This window comes from Cherax quadricarinatus, chromosome 38, assembly GCF_038502225.1.
Source record: "Cherax quadricarinatus isolate ZL_2023a chromosome 38, ASM3850222v1, whole genome shotgun sequence".
Lineage (NCBI taxonomy): Eukaryota > Metazoa > Arthropoda > Malacostraca > Decapoda > Parastacidae > Cherax > Cherax quadricarinatus.
Window position 1 is genome coordinate 20,429,853 of NC_091329.1, and position 20,941 is coordinate 20,450,793.

General features: G+C 40.0%; 1 protein-coding gene across 3 annotated transcripts in view; it reads left to right on the plus strand.

The window, feature by feature from the left end:
• The window catches only part of LOC128693038 (2-hydroxyacyl-CoA lyase 2), an 89,927-nt gene that overhangs the window by 11,574 nt on the left and 57,412 nt on the right, over positions 1 to 20,941 (plus strand). For all 3 annotated transcript variants that reach the window (XM_053782533.2, XM_053782529.2, XM_070092149.1), the window contains exons 3-5: positions 4,609 to 4,767; positions 12,448 to 12,592; positions 12,698 to 12,862. In XM_053782533.2, coding sequence (XP_053638508.2) covers positions 4,609 to 4,767; positions 12,448 to 12,592; positions 12,698 to 12,862 — 469 coding nt within the window. The remainder of the gene's footprint in view (positions 1 to 4,608; positions 4,768 to 12,447; positions 12,593 to 12,697; positions 12,863 to 20,941) is intronic.

Genomic DNA, 20,941 nt, shown 5'->3' on the forward strand with positions numbered 1-20,941 from the left:
GGTCACAAGGGACATTGTCCTTGATTGGTTCAGTGAAGTGTTTGGCCTGAGTGTGAAGAAGTACCTCATGGAAAATAAATTGCCACTCAAGTGCCTCCTAGTAATGGACAATGCTCCTGCTCATCCTCCAGACTTGGATGATCAAATGGTGGGGGAGTTTAGTTTCATCAGTGAATTTTCCCCCCTAATACTACTACTCTCATCCAGCCCATGGCCCAGCAGATCTTTTCAAAACTCAAATAACTCTACCCCAAAGCAGTGCATCAAAGATGCTTTGATGTGACCTCAGACACTGAATTGACCCTAAGAGAGTTCTGGAAAGATCACTTCAATATCCTCAATTGCATAACTCTTATAGATAAGGCTTGGCAGGGAGTGACTTCCAGGACTTTGAACTCTGCTTGGAGAAAATTGTGGCCAGATTATTGTCTTGTCAAAGATTTTGAAGGGTTTGAGCCTGACCCTGACAACCCTATGCCAGTTGTGGAATCTATTGTGGCTTTGGGGAAGTCCATGGGATTGGATGCGAGTGGCCAGGATGGGGAAGAGTTGGTGGAGGACCAGTGAAGAGTTAACCACTGAAGAGCTGCAAGAACTTCATCTGCAACAGCAACAGAGCACAGCTGAGGAGATTGCTTCACAGGAGGAGGAAGAGAGAGGGAAGGTGCCTTCAGTGATTAAGGAGATTTGTGCTATGTGGAGTAGGATGCAAAGATTTGTGGAGGAACATCACCTTAACAAAGCTGTTGCAGGCCGTGTCTGTGACATGTTCATTGACAGTGTTTTGTCCTATTTTAGGGAAATTTTAAAGACGCTGGAAACAGAGCTCTCTGGAACAATTTTTTAAGCGACAGGGATCCAGTGACTCAAGCTGGTCCTAGTGGTATTAACCCTTAAATGGTCCAAACGTATATATACACGTTTTTTCAACATTTGAAAGTATGTAAAAAAATGTAGATCATTTTTTTTTTCCCCCCCCATTTGAAAATGTGTGAAAAAAAAAAACTTATCTGCATTTGTTTTTTTATGTTCGAAAATATGTAAAAAAAAAAAAGTAGATCTACGTTTGGAGCACTACGGATTTGAACGTCTATCTGTTTGGACCGTTTAGGGGTTAAAAACAGAGGAGGGGAGTAACCCCGGATAAGGACTGGGTACCTAAAGTCTTTATGGAAAGGGATTCCCCTTGCAAACAATAGTGTAACTTGATCCTCTCTCCTCCTCCTGTCTTCCATACACCAACAAGAGTCTTCAATGAAAGTGCGATGTTATTGTTTTATACGTACTGTACTTGATTTCTCATTGTTTTCCGTATGGAAATCTGTTTAATCCCAAAATTTATTTTTTCTTAATACTTTTGGGTGTCTGCAACGTATTAATTAGATTTACATTATTTCTTATGGGGAAAATGTTTTCACAATTCATGAATTTCACTTTTCGGCAGACTCTCTGGAATGGATTAATTACGAAACTTGGGGATCCACTGTATCTTATTAAGTGAGGAGAGGCTTTACTAAAATCAAGATGCCTTATCTGTGGGAGCTGACCAGTAATTTTAAAAACTTTACAAATAGTCTCTTCTTTCAACAAACCAGTTGTATCCCACTAAGGGAGGGTGGCCCCCTTGCTTTCGACATGTTAGTTGTCTCTTACGACATGCATGGCTTAGTTTACAGAGGAAGAAGTCTTCTCCACTTTCCCATGGAGATAAGAGGAAATAAAAAAGAGAAAGAATTGGTAAGAAAATAGAAGAAAACCCAGAGGGGTGTGTGTGTGTGTGTGTATATATATATGTTTGTAAGTGCAAGAAGTGTAACTTTAGTGCAAGTAGAAGTAGCAAAATGTACGTGAAAACTTGCATGTTTGAGAGAAAAAAAAATCCTACCATGTTAAACAATTACAGGCTTCAGTTTTACTCATTTGGCAGAATGGTAGTACCTCCCTGGGCGGTTGCTGTATACCAACCCACTACTTGCCTACAAATAATGTTGAAAAATATACATTATGGGTTAGCATGGCATTTTCATGCGAGTGGGATAGAATGAAGGCTTATCAAAACAAGGGGTGAGTTAGTCTAAGAATGTATACTCCTTGATTGGCTTCTTTGCTCAAATAAGATGTTTCAACAGAAGAAACAGGGTTTGACAAAGTTAGGTTAAAGATCCCTAGGTTTATTGCCAAGCTATTTACAGGTTAAGGATTCCTAACTTTATTGACAAGCTAAGAGCTGTTACCTACATCAGCTCATTTGAAAGCATTTTTATTGTTATGAGACATAAAAGTAAGGAACAGGATGAAGTTGGAGCTATCTGTGGGCCAGCATTTTCATTTGATCAACTGACTTTATCTCGCTGACATCATCATACTGTACGAATGTGTTCCATACTATTCGTCCTGGGGATAAATGATCTCAGATGAAGTGATGTTCTGGAGAAGGGTACGGCCAGAGTGAAGTTGCTGTTTTCTGCCCATCTTGTGGTATAGAAGCTTGCTTCACGCTGTCCTCGAAGTAGATTCAAGTGTGGTACTTTGACAATATTGGCCTTGTACATAACAGTAAGGCCACCCACATCCCTCCTGTGTTGAAGGCTCTGCTGAAATGACCAATCTATCCAGGATTGGTCCAGGCAAGAGATTAGACGTCTTGCTCTGTTCTCTACTGTCAAGCAGTCGCAGATGAGAAGCAGGGCAGGTGAACAAAGTGGAGCATACTCGAGGTGTGAGCGTACTTGTGCCTCGTACAAAACTGTGCAACCCCTGCTGTCAAGCAGATGCAAGATACGGTGATGTGCTGTAAGCTTCCTGGCTGCCATGTTTGCAAGATTTACAATGTGGTTCTTCATGGTCAGTTTGGAGTCTAATTTCACCCCAAGGATATCAACTTCTTCCCCAGGTGCCAACACCCTCCCATTCATCCTTACTACTGCACCGGCATTACCATCATGGTGCCTAGAGATCATTTCTCAGGTGCAAATGTTACTTGCCATCTATTTCCCCAAGCTGATATAGCTCTTAGCTGTGACTGATGTAGCTTACAGCAGCTGGCATTTCTTCTCTTGGATAAGTGAATGCCAGTGTACAGTTGTCTGCATATGCATGGGATTCTGGGATGAGATGAAGGTCATTGAAGTAGACATTCCATAACAATGGTCCCTGAATGCTTCCTTGTGGAACTTTGCCCCAATAGGATGTCATGATGATTCTGCTCCATTGAGAACTACACTTAGAGATCTACCATGAGGGTAATCACTGAGGAGACAGTGTAGAGCCTGCAGTTCCCAGAGCTTGGTTTTGCTAAGAGGCCCTGGTGCTACACCCAGTTGAAAGCACCAGCAATGTCCAGTGCTACCACACAGCTGACTTTGGATTCATCCAGTGACTGGTGCCACTTAGTGGAGAGGTTTAACAACAGATCAGCAGCAGAGTAGCCTTTCCTGAAGCCATATTGATGGTCACAAAGTAGCGAGTGGTAGTCAAAAAAACTCATTTGTCTCGATATTATAGTCTCTAGGAGCTTGCCAGTGATTGACAGGAGTTACACTGGTCTGTAGTTGCTGATTTCTACTCTGCTCTTCTTTTTGTGAACAGGGACTACATTTGCCTCTTTCCACAGAGTACCATTTACACTGTACTAGGCAGTGCTGAAAGATGCGAGGTAGAGGTGCTGCTAGCTGGTCTGCACATCTTCTCAGCAATCTTGGGCTCAGCTTGTCTGGGCCCACAGCCTTTTCTTGGTCAAGCGATTCAAGAAGGAAATGCACCTTCTCCTGCCGCCTTATTGTCACCACTGACAGTTTTGACAGTTCTTGCAGCTAGCCAAGAAGGGTCCCTTGCTGGATCAGGAACTTGCATTTTGGTAGCCAAGTGTTTGGCAAAGAGATCCGCTTTCTCTTGACTACTCTTTTTCTTTCTTTCTCTCTTCCCCCCCCTCCCATCCCCCACCTACCTACAAGTTGGCCGTCTCCCACCGAGGCAGGGTGTCCCAAAAAAGAAAATACTTTCATCGTCATTCAGCACTTTCACCTCATTCGTACATAATCACTCGTACATAATCACTCATACATAATCGCTGTTTAGTAGGCTATACGGAAAAGTGGTTCATTGATAAAATAATTCATTTGCTGAAAGAAAGTACCTTGTTTTGGTTGCCTTTTAGTTAGCATTCCCTCCCTTTCCCCCAAAGTTCAATGAGGACTTAAGAACTACCTATGTTAGACAAAATATTATTGGTAAAAGTAAGCAATTTTAGTGAACATTCAAAGTTTGCTGATATGAAAAAAAAATTGGCAGTGATATTAATGAGCTCTAGTGTTAATGTAATAAACATTGCTAATATGTAGAAGATTGAAATTACTCGGTCATCAGAGCAGTTTTTATCTTCACTATTTGTAGGTTTAAGATATGTCTTTAACTCTATTTTTTGATGTTTATATTCTGGCACCAGTGTAGTGAATATAGTTAAATTAAAGTTGGGTTACCAAAGATATTTACAGTTGATTATTTTGTGAAGCAATAGTTAATATTTAAATGACTAAACTGCTCCATTACTACCCCACAGTATGTAAACCTTGTGAAATATTTAGATAATGACAAATATTTTGCTTGCAGGTTGATAAGAGTAGCAAACGCCATGGAGGAGAATTAGTTGCAGAGGTTCTACAGTCGCATGGTGTGCGTCAAATTTTCACATTGCCTGGTGGACATATTTCTCCCATTCTTGTTGCAGCTGAAAAACTTGGAATTCGTATTGTTGACACACGACATGAGGTAAAGCCTATATAACATGTGGGAGTTGGTATTTTCATGCACAGTGCACGATACTTTCATAAAGGGAGCAGAGCAAATTGTGTTGCTGGTAGAGAAAGGTTTGCTTGGTTTAATGTTTAATTTGGTAATCTATCTCCTTGAATCTATTGCATTGATTTTTTTGCTGATCATGTGTTTCATCTTCCATTTTGTTCATGGCACCTCATGTGTAGTTGCATGTTTTGATGACTCCAAGATATAAGTTGCTGTTTCATTTCTTAATTTGGTCACGATTTTTCAAAACTTAATTTTCTTGCTATTAGCTGTTATACGAGTGGAGGTATAGTATATCCCAGAATGCATGTAAACTACTTTAATAATACAAGTACCATTGTTCATTAAAAAAATGTTTGCTTCATTAGTACAGTATGCTTCCTTTCCATTTTGTGAATATTGAAAATGGCATATAAATCTTCTAATTAACTTATAACTATAAAATTATTTCAGCCTTCCTGTGTTTTTATTAAATTTCAGTTTAATGAAAATCTTTTCTAATTTTCCCATAGAAAGTGGACTAGAATCCTTTCCCTGTTTCCATGCCTATTGTGGAAGGTGCATTATCAGATATGCCTGGAGCATTGATCTTGTTACCTGTTTTATATGGCATTTATTTACATTTAAATTCCATTATTTATCCATTACTCCATGTGCTCATTTAATCCAGATTTTTGCAGTGTCTACAGTTGTATTCATATATATTTTGTTTTTCTTCTGGTAAATCCTTAATTTAGAAGCATATTTGGGTCAAGTACAGAACCTTATGGCACCCCACTTGTGACATATCCCTCTGCAGGCATTTTTCATCTTGTTTATTTTCCTAATACAGTTTCTCATCCATTAATGTAATTTATCTTTAACTCCTCCTATAATTAGTCTTTCATGGGTAACTCTTATCAAAAGCTTTCCAAAAGTGTAAATACATCCCTAACAAATTCAATGTACATGAATTTGAAGACTGAAATCCAAATTGTTTACCAGTTAAAATATTATTCTAATTTTTTTAATCCACTTTTCTGTGATGCTTTTTATCCAATAATTTTATGACTCTTCAGTGAAACCGGCCTAAATTTTAAAGGACCTTCCCTGTCACCTTTTCATTATATAGGCACAGTATGTGCCATCTTCCATGTACTTGCTAATTTACCTTCATGTAGTGAAATAAATTTTTTCTGAAGGTAATAGTGTAATTCTTCTGCACAATCTTTTAACCCTTTCAGGGTCCGTCCCGTAGATCTACGGCTTTACGTTCAGGGTCCAAACCGTAGATCTACGTCATGAGCTCAGCTCACTCTGATAAACTGTGAGTGGTAAATTTGGGCCTAGATATGAGAGAATACATCTGTGGTATGTGTGCACCACATAAAACAAATCCTGCAGCACACTGTGTATAATGAGAGAAAAAGAACTGAGACCGTGATTTTCGATTAAAACAGCGAATTTGCAGTGTTTTTTCGTATGTTTTTTATAGTTGTATTTGTGATTTCTTGGTCTCATTTGATAGTATGGAAGATATACTACAGAAATAGAGATAATTTTGATTGGTTTTAGCACTGGAAATGGCTTGAAACTGAGCTCAAAGTGGCGGAAATGTTAAATTTTTGCCGATGTTCAAGAGTAAACAAACGACCTCACACGTCTAATACACGCCAGCTGGTGGGTCTAATATAAATTCACAAATGTGGTGATATTTATACAATTATTACAATATTGCATAACAGTAAATCTTCTATTTTTTGGTGTGAATAAAAATTCATTATGTGAATAAAAAATCAAAATGGAATTTATTTGTAATGCCTCAAAACATAACTGATGAACAGAGGAAATGTTAGTTTAGTGCCAGGAATACCTACATTGTTTATTCTGGACCCTATTTTGAAATTGGAATATTTTGAACTTTGTGTTAAATTGGCCAAATTACCAATTTCCGGCCACTTTATTTTGTAGTTGAAACAGTTGACTTGGCGATTTCTTGTGCTCAATCGATAGAATAGAAGTGATACTAGTGAAATAGCTAAGAATTTGGTTGACTGGAATAATGTAATTGGCCTAAAATAGAAGTCAAAGTCGGCAAAATCGCCGATTCGTAAATATCGCTGACACATCAAAATTCACGAGAGCATAATTTCGTCAATTTTCCATCAAATTTCGTACTTTTTGTTTTATTACATTCACAAAAAGATTCTCTACCATTTCATAAGAAAAAATAATTTTTTTTTTTTTTTTTAAATTCTTGGACACTGGGGCACCACTTCAGATTTTGGCCTTGGACCCTGAAAGGGTTAAGACTGAGGTGCTGTTCAATCTGGTCCTATATAGAACTTATTTTCTTAATATCTGATAACAATTTCTTTTTCTTAAGTTATTAATTTCAGTACGTCCGAGATTAAAATCTGCTACATGCTATACAAGATGGAACTAATGAAGTATGCAGCTACCTTCATTAGTCTGTGTCTAGTATAAAATCATATTAAGCTTTACTGAATCCCATATACATGCAGTTTATCATGGTCCACTGCCTCAAATACTCTAGTGTAAGAGGTAGCAGATTTGTTGGGACAGAACCCCATTTTGTGAGGCTGGTGGGAATCTTTGACAAAATTCTTTCAGGGTGGTTTTAAATTTCATCCACAGTTATTGAGTTCATTAATTTTCCCACAATTGAGGTTAGGATGATTGATCTGTAAGTAAAGCTAAGGACCTAACTCCCACTTTGTAACTTAGTATCACATTTGCCATTTCCTACATATTCTATCTAGCATAGTACCAGTTTGTAGTGATTTACTGAGGAGACGAGCTAATGATTTACTAATATTTTCTTCTCTGATACTGGGTCACCTTAACATGGTGGTGGGGTTTGAATTGGTTGTACCTAAAGGCTTCTTCTCTGGAAAGAGGATAACCCTCTTCCAACAAGAGGCCTGCCCAACTAAGAACTCCAGCATATATTTTGGCTTAAATGGTGGGGATACTGCTGTTTGCATCTAACTTTGCTGACAGTTATAGGTGATAATGAGCAGCTGATTTTGGACTGTGGAATGTGAAGAATGGTTTGAATAGTTTTCCTTCCTTTGTGATCAATTTATGTACTATAAGTGAAATGGTGGTAGGATTGCTGGTGTCCTTTTTTCTGTCTAGTAAACTTGTAAGATTTCAGGTATGTCTTGCTACTTACGCTTAGGTCACACTACACGTACATGTACAAGCATATATATACACACCCCTCTGGGTTTTCTATTTTCTTTCTAGTTCTTATTCTTGTTTATTTCCTCTTATCTCCATGGGGAAGTGGAACAGAATTCTTCCTCCGTAAGCCATGCATGTTGTAAGAGGCGACCAAAATGCTGGGGGCAAGGGGCTAGTAACCCCTTCTCTTGTGTAAATTACTAAATTTAAAAAGAGGAACTTTCGTTTTTCTTTTGGGGCCACCCTGCCTTGGTGGGATACGGCCAGTTTGTTTAGAGAAAAAAAGTGAAATGGTCACAATAGCCAGTTGTTTATTATTATTTTTTTTTTTTTTATCACACTGGCCAATTCCCACCAAGGCAGGGTGGCCCGAAAAAGAAAAACTTCACCATCATTCACTCCATCACTGTCTTGCCAGAAGGGTGCTTTACACTACAGTTTTTAAACTGCAACATTAACACCCCTCCTTCAGAGTGCAGGCACTGTACTTCCCATCTCCAGGACTCAAGTCCGGCCTGCCGGTTTCCCTGAACCCCTTCATAAATGTTACTTTGCTCACACTCCAACAGCACATCAAGTATTAAAAACCATTCGTCTCCATTCACTCCTATCAAACACGCTCACGCACGCCTGCTGGAAGTCCAAGCCCCTCGCACACAAAACCTCCTTTACCCCCTCTCTCCAACCTTTCCTAGGCCGACCCCTACCCTGCCTTCCTTCCACTACAGACTGATACACTCTTGAAGTCATTCTGTTTTGCTCCATTCTCTCTACATGTCCGAACCACCTCAACAACCCTTCCTCAGCCCTCTGGACAACAGTTTTGGTAATCCCGCACCTCCTCCTAACTTCCAAACTACGAATTCTCTGCATTATATTCACACCACACATTGCCCTCAGACATGACATCTCCACTGCCTCCAGCCTTCTCCTTGCTGCAACATTCATCACCCATGCTTCACACCCATATAAGAGCGTTGGTAAAACTATACTCTCATACATTCCCCTCTTTGCCTCCAAGGACAAAGTTCTTTGTCTCCACAGACTCCTAAGTGCACCACTCACCCTTTTCCCCTCATCAATTCTATGATTCACCTCATCCTTCATAGACCCATCCGCTGGCACGTCCACTCCCAAATATCTGAATACATTCACCTCCTCCATACTCTCTCCCTCCAATCTGATATCCAATCTTTCATCACCTAATCTTTTTGTTATCCTCATAACCTTACTCTTTCCTGTATTCACTTTTAATTTTCTTCTTTTGCACACCCTACCAAATTCATCCACCAATCTCTGCAACTTCTCTTCAGAATCTCCCAAGAGCACAGTGTCATCAGCAAAGAGCAACTGTGACAACTCCCACTTTGTGTGATTCTTTATCTTTTAACTCCACGCCTCTTGTCTAGACCCTCGCATTTACTTCTCTTACAACCCCATCTATAAATATATTAAACAACCACGGTGACATCACACATCCTTGTCTAAGGCCTACTTTTACTGGGAAATAATTTCCCTCTTTCCTATGTACTCTAACTTGAGCCTCACTATCATCGTAAAAACTCTTCACTGCTTTCAGTAACCTACCTCCTACACCATACACCTGCAACATCTGCCACATTGCCCCCCTATCCACCCTGTCATATGCCTTTTCCAAATTCATAGATGCCACAAAGACCTTTAGCCTTATCTAAATACTGTTCACTTATGTTTCACTATAAACACCTGGTCCACACACCCCCTACCTTTCCTAAAGCCTCCTTGTTCATCTGCTATCCTATTCCCAGTCTTACTTTTAATTCTTTCAATAATAACTCTACCATACACTTTACCAGGTATACTCAACAGACTTATCCCCCTATAATTTTTGCACTCTTTTGTCCCCTTTGCCTTTATACAAAGGAACTATGCATGCTCTCTGCCAATCCCTAGGTACCTTACCCTCTTCCATACATTTATTAAATAATTGCACCAACCACTCCAAAACTATATCCCCACCTGCTTTTAACATTTCTATCTTTATCCCATCAATCCCGGCTGCCTTACCCCCTTTCATTTTACCTACTGCCTCACGAACTTCCCACACACTCACAACTGGCTCTTCCTCACTCCTACAAGATGTTATTCCTCCTTGCCCTATACACGAAATCACAGCTTCCCTATCTTCATCAACATTTAACAATTCCTCAAAATATTCCCTCCATCTTCCCAATACCTCTAACTCTCCATTTAAAAACTCTCCTCTCCTATTTTTAACTGACAAATCCATTTGTTCTCTAGGCTTCCTTAACTTGTTAATCTCACTCCAAAACTTTCTTATTTTCAACAAAATTTGTTGATAACATCTCACCCACTCTCTCATTTGCTCTCTTTTTACATTGCTTCACCACTCTCTTAACCTCTCTTTTTCTCCATATACTCTTCCCTCCTTGCATCACTTCTACTTTGTAAAAACTTCTCATATGCTAACTTTTTCTCCCTTACTACTCTTTACATCATCATTCCACCAATCGCTCCTCTTCCCTCCCGCACCCACTTTCCTGTAACCACAAACTTCTGCTGAACACTCTAACAATACATTTTTAAACCTACCCCGTACCTCTTCGACCCCATTGCCTATGCTCTCATTAGCCCATCTATCCTCCAATAGCTGTTTATATCTTTCCCTAACTGCCTCCTCTTTTAGTTTATAAACCTTCACCTCTCTCTTCCCTGATGCTTCTATTCTCCTTGTATCCCATCTACCTTTTACTCTGTGTAGCTACAACTAGAAAGTTATCTGATATATCTGTGGCCCCTCTATAAACATGTACATCCTGAAGTCTACTCAACAGTCTTTTATCAACCAATACATAATCCAACAAACTACTGTCATTTCGCCCTACATCATATCTTGTATACTTATTTATCCTCTTTCTTAAAATATGTATTACCTATAACTAAACCCCTTTCTATACAAAGTTCAATCAAAGGGCTCCCATTATCATTTACACCTGGCACCCCAAACTTACCTACCACACCCTCTCTAAAAGTTTCTCCTACTTTAGCATTCAGGTCCCCTACCACAATTACTCTCACTTGGTTCAAAGGCTCCTATACATTCACTTAACATCTCCCAAAATCTCTCTCTCTCTCTCTCTCTCTCTCTGCATTCCTCTCTTCTCCAGGTCCATACACGCTTATTATGACCCATTTCTCGCATCCAACCTTTACTTTAATCCACATAATTCTTGCATTTACACTTTCATATTCTCTTTTCTCCTTCCATAACTGATCATTCAACATTACTGCTACCCCTTCCTTTGCTCTAACTCTCTCAGATACTCCAGATTTAATCCCATTTATTTCCCCCCACCGAAACTCCCCTACCCCCTTCAGCTTTGTTTTGCTTAGGGCCAGGACATCCAACTTCTTTTCATTCATAACATCAGCAATCGTCTGTTTCTTGTCATCTGCACTACATCCACGCACATTCAAGCATCCCAGTTTTATAAAGTTTTTCTTCTCTTTTTTAGTAAATGTCTACAGAAGGGGTTACTAGCCCATTGCTCCCGGCATTTTAGTCGCCTCATACGACACGCATGGCTTACGGAGGAAAGATTCTTTTCCACTTCCCCATGGACAATAGAAGAAATAAAGAAGAACAAGAGCTATTTAGAAAAAGGAGAAAAACCTAGATGTATGTATATATATATATATATGCATGTGCATGTCTGTCTGTGAAGTGTGACCAAAGTGTAAGTTGGAGTAGCAAGATATCCCTGTTATCTAGCGTGTTTATGAGACAGAAAGACACCAGCAATCCTACCATCATGCAAAACGCTTACAGGTTTCTGTTTCACAGTCATCTGGCAGGACGGTAGTACTTCCCTGGGTGGTTGCTGTCTACCAACCTACTACCTTATAATTATATCTGTTGTAAATTTGAGAGAAACTAAATGTTTAAATGTTTAAAATTCTTCCTCCATTCCTTCAGACCTCTTGAAAATAGTTTCAGGCCTTGAGTTAGTTTGGTTTTAATCCATCTGCTCATCTATGATTATGATTTGGTATAATTTATCTTCATCCCATCTTACACAATTATTAATTACTGTGAAATTATTTTTCTTTTGCCAGTACAGAAGAAATAAGTGTTAGAAATGGTAAACATTTATTTTCTCTACCTTTTTATCTTTGTATTCATATATGGTAAGCAATTATGAAGTTTCCCTGTATGGTATAAATTTTTTTGTAAATGCGATTGGAAAAGTGCATCCAAAATTGAATAATGCAATCTGTGAAGGCCTTTCCACATGCTATTCAGTTTTGTATGCCCTTTTTCAATCATACGTACAAAAAAGTTGCGCTATGTAAAGGAGCTTTGTAACAGATTACTGTATGTACATTAGTATTTATATTGTTAGATGTTTAGATATGCAGTACCGAATATATTGTATAGGTATTGTGTGTGTATTTCAGGCATCAGCAGTATTTGCAGCAGATGCTGTGGCACGCATGTCAGGGACTGTAGGAGTAGCAGCAGTGACAGCTGGGCCAGGCCTGACCAACACTATCACAGCTGTTAAGAATGCTCAGATGGCTGAAAGTCCAGTACTAATTATAGGTAAGAAAGACTTAAGAATCATTATTTTAGAGAAATAATTATCTTTAGATACTGTAACCATAAACTGATTTTTACATGAGCATTGTAGCTGTTTTCTGTCAACAGGTGGTGCTACAGCTACAATTTTGAAGGGCCGTGGAGCTCTGCAAGATATAGACCACATGTCTCTCTTCAAGCCCCTCTGCAAGTTTAGTGCATCTGTCACCTGTGTAAGAGATATAGTCCCAGTTGCTCGTCAGGCCTTTCAGGTTGCACAGTCGGGGACACCAGGTCAGTGCTAATTACAGAATTTTTATTCTTGGAATTAGGAATTTTAGCTTGGGCTACTAATAGATGAAGTACAGCTCCAGTGACAAAGTAAATCTCACATGGATGGTATATAAAACCTCATGAAAAGGGATGTTTATATTTTGGCCTAGGTTCAGTTTCAGCAGTTATCTACATAACTAGATAGTAGTAGGTTGGTAGTTGGTAGTTAGACAGCACCTTCCCAGGGAGGTCCTACTGTCCTGCCAAGTGAGTGTAAAATGGAAGCCTGTAATTGTTTCACATGATAGGATTGCTGGGGCCTCTTTTCTGTCTCAAACATGCAAGATTTCAGGTACATCTTGCTACTTCTACTTACACTTAGGTCACACTACTACACATGCATGTATATTTATGTATACGTGCTCGTCTGAGTTTTCTTGGAATTTTTCTTAATAGTTCTTTTTCTTATTAATTTTCCTTTCATGTCCATGGGGAAGTGGAATAAGAATCTTTCCTCCGTAAGCCATGCGTGCTATAAAAGTTGACTAAAATGCCGGGAGCAATTGGCTGGTAACCCTTTCCCATATAGCTTACTAAAAATAAGAAGCCTAAACTGTCATATCTGAGTGCCTCTGCAAATACAATGATTGTGTGCGAGTGATGGTGAAAGTGTTGAATGATAATGAAAGTTTTTTTTTTTTTAGGGTCGCCCTGCCTTGGTGGGAAACAGTTGACGCGTAAAAAAAAAAAAAATTGTACATATGGTAGGGCCCCGCTTTTTGGCGTTTCGCCTTACGGCATTCCACTAATACAGCGATCTCGAATTATGACCAAAACTTTCTATACGGCAAGCGGTCTTTCAAATATGGCGCGTGCCACCTGGTTTGTTTACATTCTCCATGAGCACATCTATGCAATAATCACTCTTGGGCACATTAAATGTCTGAAGATTGAGAAACTTGCGCAACATATAGCAATCTTTATTAAGGAAATGTTTCGCCACACAGTGGCTTCATCAGTCCAATACAAATCGGAAGGGTGTAAGGAGAGGAGGAGTTTAAGGTAATCAGTCCCTCAGCCTGGAGTCGGTGTTCAGTCCATCAATCTTGTAGAAAGTACAGCATAGGGCCGTAGACATGGCTTTTATACTGTAGTAAAGTGAAGCGAAGCAGGAAGAGGCGGGGTCATAGTGGTACTATCCACTAGTCAAAGTAGGTCTTCGTCCAAAGGTTGGACAAGATTGTATTGGACTGATGAAGCCACTGTGGCGAAACGTTTCCTTAATAAAGATTCCCATATGTTGCATAAGTGTCTCAATCTTTAACTTGTCAGATTTTTAAAGCATTTATCGCACATTAAATGTCCAATTTAATTTTGTCAATACATGTATAGGCATTTTCATTAATCGATCTGAGGTGTGGTAGCCGGGCAGAGGGAAAACATTACGTCACTCCCCTTAATACATGATGTTTTTTTTTTACAACTCTCGGCATGAATTATTGATTACTTATGGTATGTCTATGGTAATATGGCTCTGGGCCACATTAAATATTGTTTAGCTATGTATGTAGGTAAGTGTAGATATGTAGCCCAGGCAGACTAAAATTTTTTTCTCTCTCGATCTCTCTCTCGATCTCTCTCTCGATCTCTCTCTCGATCTCTCTCTCGATCTCTCTCTCGATCTCTCTCTCGATCTCTCTCTCGATCTCTCTCTCGATCTCTCTCTCGATCTCTCTCTCGATCTCTCTCTCGATCTCTCTCTCGATCTCTCTCTCGATCTCTCTCTCGATCTCTCTCTCGATCTCTCTCTCGATCTCTCTCTCGATCTCTCTCTCGATCTCTCTCTCGATCTCTCTCTCGATCTCTCTCTCGATCTCTCTCTCGATCTCTCTCTCGATCTCTCTCTCGATCTCTCTCTCGATCTCTCTCTCGATCTCTCTCTCGATCTCTCGATCTCGATCTCTCTCGATCTCGATCTCTCTCGATCTCGATCTCTCTCGATCTCGATCTCTCTCGATCTCTCTCGATCTCGATCTCTCTCGATCTCGATCTCTCTCGATCTCGATCTCTCTCGATCTCGATCTCTCTCTCGATCTCGATCTCTCTCTCTCTCTCTCTCGATCTCTCTCGATCTCTCTCTCTCTCTCGATCTCTCTCTCGATCTCGATCTCTCTCGATCTCTCTCGATCTCTCTCGATCTCTCTCGATCTCGATCTATCTCGATCTCTCTCGATCTATCTCGATCTCTCTCGATCTCTCTCGATCTCGATCTCTCTCGATCTCTCTCTCTCTCGATCTCTCTCTCTCGATCTCTCTCTCTCGATCTCTCTCGATCTCTCTCTCTCGATCTCTCTCTCGATCTCTCTCGATCTCTCTCTCTCGATCTCTCTCGATCTCGATCTCTCGATCTCGATCTCTCGATCTCGATCTCTCGATCTCGATCTCTCTCTCGATCTCTCTCTCGATCTCTCTCGATCTCTCTCTCTCGATCTCTCTCTCGATCTCTCTCTCGATCTCTCGATCTCTCTCTCGATCTCTCTCTCGATCTTTCTCTCGATCTCTCGATCTCGATCTCTCTCTCGATCTCTCTCTCGATCTCTCTCTCTCGATCTCTCTCTCTCGATCTCGATCTCTCTCTCGATCTCTCTCTCGATCTCTCTCTCTCGATCTCTCTCTCGATCTCTCTCTCGATCTCTCTCTCGATCTCTCTCTCGATCTCTCTCTCGATCTCTCTCTCGATCTCTCTCTCGATCTCTCTCTCGATCTCTCTCTCGATCTCTCTCTCGATCTCTCTCTCGATCTCTCTCTCGATCTCTCTCTCGATTCTCTCTCAAAACAAGTCGGCCGTCTCCCATCGAGGCAGGATGACCCAAAACAGAAAGAAAATCCCCAAAAACAAAATACTTTCATCATCATCATTCAACACTTTTGCCTCACTCACACAATATCACTGTTTTTGCAGAGGTCCCCAGAATAAAACAGTTTAGAAGTATACACCTACCATCCGACTTACGACCGAGCTTGGTTCTGGCAAACTGGTCGTAAGTCAAAATGGAAGAAAGTCGAACCTTGCTACTGAATATCAACATCACATTTTTTATAATGACTTTATTTTATTGTTTTATTCTGGTATTTCATATTTTACTTTAATTTTTATGCTGTTAGTACTGTATTTTATACTGTAAGGTTTAGGATAAACACTGTGTACAACACAAACACTTGTTTATTTCCCAGAAATTTGGCATACAAAACACGGTCGTAAGTTAAGTGGTCGTATGTCGAGCAGGTCGTAAGTCGGATGGTAGGTGTATACGTATAAAAATACACAATATATCCCTCCAAACTGCCAATATCCCAAACCCCTCCTTTAGAGTGCAGGCATTGTACTTCCTATTTCCAGGACTTGAGTTTGGTCATATAAAATAGCCAGTTTCTCTGAATCCCTTCACTAAATATTACCCTGCTCACACTCCAACAGCTCGTCAGGTCCCAAATACCATTTGTCTCCATTCACTCCTAACTAACACTCACGCACGCTTGCTGGAAGTCCAAACCCCTCACCCACGACACCTTAACACCTTACCCCCTCCCTCCAACCTTTTCGAGGACGACCCCTACCCTGTCTTCCTTCCCCTACAGATTTATACGCTCTCCATGTAATTCTACTTTGATCCATTCTCTCTAAATGACCAAACCACCTCAACAAACCCTCTTCAGCCCTCTGACTAATACCTTTATTAACTCCACACCTTCTAATTTCCACACTTCGAATTTTCTGCATAATATTTACACCACACATTGCCCTTAGACAGGACATCTCCACTGCCTCCAACCGCCTCCTCGCTGCAGCATTTACAACCCAAGCTTCACACCCATATAAGAGTGTTGATACTACCATACTTTCATACATTCCCTTCTTTGCCTCCATAGATAACATTTTTTGCCTCCACATATACCTCAATGCACCACTCTCCTTTTTTCCTTCATCAATTCTATGATTAACTTCATCCTTCATAAATCCATCTGCTGACACGTCAACTCCCAAATGTCTGAAAACATTCACTTCCATACTCCTCCCCAATTTGATATCCAATTTTTCTTTATTTAAATCATTTGATACTCTCATAACCTTACTCTTTTCTATGTTCACTTTCAACTTTCTACCTTTACACACACACCCAAATTTGTCCACTAATCTTAGCAATTTTTCTTTAGTCTCCCATAAGCACAGTATCATCAGCAAAAAGTAACTGTCACTTCCCATTTTGTACTTAATTTCCCATAATTTAATCCCACCCCTCTCCCGAACACCCTAGCATTTACTTCTTTTACAACCCCATCTTTCTTTCAACGCACCAGCCGTATCCCACTGAGGTGGGGTGGCCCAAAAGAAAAAATGAAAGTTTCTCCTTTTACATTTAGTAATATATGCAGGAGAAGGGGTTACTAGCCCCTTGTTGCTGGCATTTTAGTCACCTCTTACAACACGCATGGCTTACGGAGGGAGAATTCTGTTGCACTTCCCCATGGAGGTAAGAGGAAATAAAAAAGAACCAGTAAGAAAATAGAAGAAAAACCCAGAGGGGTGTGTGTATATATATACTTATACATGTATGTGTAGTGTGACCCAAGTGTAAGTAGAAGTAGCAAGACGTACATGAAACCTTGCATGTTTATGAGACGGAAAAATGGACACCAGCAATCCTATCATGTAAAACAATTATAGGTTTTCGTTTTACTCGCTTCACAGGACGGTAGTACCTCCCTGGGCGGTTGCTGTCTACCAACCTACTACCTAGGACAACCCCATCTATAAATATATTAAACAACCATGGTGACATTACACATCCCTGTCTAAGACCTACTTTTACCGGGAAGTAGCCTCCCTCTCTTCTACACACCCTAACCTGAGCCTCGCTATCCTCATAAAAACTCTTTACAGCATTTAGTAACTTACCACCTATTCCATATACGTACTTGCAACATCTGCCACACTGCTCCCCTATCCACTATCATATGCCTTTTCTAAATCCATAAATGCAATAAAAACTTCCCTACCTTTATCTAAATACTGCTCGCATATATGCTTCAATGTAAACACTTTATCTACACATCCCCTACCCACTCTAAAACCTCCTTGCTCATCCACAATTCTACATTCTGTCTTGCCTCTAATTCTTTCAATAATAACCCTACCATACACTTTTCCTGGTATACTCAGTAAACTTATTCCTCTATAATTTTTACAATCTCTTTTGTCCCCCTTCCCTTTATATAAAGGGACTATACATGCTCTCTTCCAATCCCTAGGTACCTTCCCCTCTTTGATACATTTATTTTTTTTATTTTTTTTTATTATCACACTGGCCGATTCCCACCAAGGCAGGGTGGCCCGAAAAAGAAAAACTTTCACCATCATTCACTCCATCACTGTCTTGCCAGAAGGGTGCTTTACACTACAGTTTTTAAACTGCAACATTAACACCCCTCCTTCAGAGTGCAGGCACTGTACTTCCCATCTCCAGGACTCGAGTCCGGCCTGCCGGTTTCCCTGAATCCCTTCATAAATGTTACTTTGCTCACACTCCAACAGCACGTCAAGTATTAAAAACCATTTGTCTCCATTCACTCCTATCAAACACGCTCACGCATGCCTGCTGGAAGTCCCAGCCCCTCGCACACAAAACCTCCTTTACCCCCTTTTGATACATTTATTAAACAAAAATACCAACCACTCCAACACTGTCCCCCCCTGCTTTTAATATTTGTCATGATCCCATCAGTTCCAGCTGCTTTACCCCCTTTCATTTTACGTAATGCCTCGCGCACCTCCCCCACACTCACATCCTGCTCTTCACTCCTAAAAGATGGTATACCTCCCTGGCCAGGGCATGAAATTACCGCCTCCCTTTCTTCGACATTTAAAAGTTCCTTAAAATATTCTCTCCATTTGCCCAAAACCTCCATCTCCCCATCTACTAACTCCCCTACTGTTTTTAACTGACAAATCAATTTGTTACCTAGTTAACTTGTTTAACTCACTCCAAAATTTTTTCTTATTTTCATTAAACTTTCTTGACATTACCTCTCCCACTCTATCATCCACTCTCCTTTTACACTCTCTCACCACCCTCTTCACCTTTCTTTTACTCTCCATATACTCTACTCTTCTTATAACACTTCTGCTTTGTAAATACCTCTCATAAGCTACCTTTTTCTTTTATCACACCCTTTATTTCATCATTCCACCAATCACTCCTCCTTCCTCCCCTGCACCCACCCTCCTATAACCACAAACTTCTGCCCCACATCCTAATACTGCATTTTTAAAAATATTCGAACCCTCTTCAACCCCCCTACTACTCATACTTGCACTAGCCCACCTTTCTGCCAATACAGTGGACCCCCGGTTTTCTATCAGCTCCCAATGCGACCAATTTTATAATTGTATTTATGTAAGTGTATGTTTGGGGGTCTGAAATGGACTAATCTAATTCACAATATTCCTTATGGGAACAAATTCAGTCAGTAATGGCACCTGAACATACTTCTGGAATGAAATAATATCGTAAACCGGGGGTCCACTGTAGTTGCTTACATCTCACCCGAACTTTCTCCTCCCTTAGTTTATACACTTTCACCTCCCTCTTACTTGTTGTTGCCATTTTCCTCTTGTCCCATCTACCTCTTACTCTAACTGTAGCTACAACTAAATTAATGATCCAATATTTCAGTTGCCCCTCTATAAACGTGTACATCCTGGAGCCTACCCATCCTTTTATCCACCACTACATAATCTAACAAACTACTTTCATGCCTTGTATATTTATTTATCCTCTTTTTCATAAAATATGTATTACTTTATACCAAACCTCTTTCTACACATAGCTCAATTGAAGGCTCCTCATTTTCATTTACCCCTGGCACCCCAAATTTACCTACTACCTCCACAACATTTTTACCCACTTTAGCATGAAAATCCCCAACCACAAGTACTCACACTTGGTTCACAACTCCCCATGCATTCACTCAACATTTCCCAAAATCTCTCACTCTCCTCTATACTTCTCTTCCCCAGATGCATATACGCTTACTATAACCCACTTCTCACATCCGACCTTTATTTTACCCCACATAATCCTTGAATTAATACATTTATAGTCCCTCTTTTCCTGCAATAGCTTATCCTTCAACATTATTGCTACTCCTTCTTTAGCTCTAACTTTATTAGAAACCCCCTGACCTAATCCCATTTATTCCTCTCCCCTGAATCTCGCCCATCCCCTTCAGCTTTGTTTCACTTAAAACCAGGACATCCAGCTTCTTCTCATTCATAACATCCACAGTCGTGTCTTATCATTCGCATAACATCCACGCACATTCAGACTTCCCACTTTGACAATTTTCTTATTCTTTTTAGTAATTACTACAGGAAACTGGGTTACTAGCCCATTGTTCCCGGCATTTTAGTTGACTTTTACAACACGCATGGCTTGCGGAGGAAAGATTCTTATTCCACTTCTCCATGGATATAAAAGGAAAAGTACTAAGAACAAGAAAACTCAGACGAGCGTGTATAAATAAACGTGTACATGTATGATTAGTGTGACCTATGTGTAAGAAGTACTACATAGAAGACTACATTTTTTTTTTCCAACAAGTCGGCTTACATACCTACATTATTATTATTATACCTAACTGATAATTATACTTGTGTGTATCTTTACCTAAGTATGCCTTCACTCAGGGCATCATTTCTTCTAAAAATGGCGTTACATGAGAATCAGAGTGTTTCTGTTTATTGTATCAACGTGGAGACAAGTTACACACAATGTAAAGTGACGAAAAAGAAACCTATTCGCCTGGTTTGTTTACATTGTGTGGGTGGGGTGGGGAGGGCTTCCCTGACTGGATTCCATACTTCCCAAACCTACAAATAAGTCGCCTCTCGCCCTACATTAAGACTACAAATATTTTAAGGTAAGTAATGGGTGTACTGTGTGTGTGTATTTTACTTTTTATTGTTTTTAATGCCTACTTCTATTGCTAATGTAATATGTTAGTGTAAAATTGTTACCTGGCATTTATATGCATTTATAA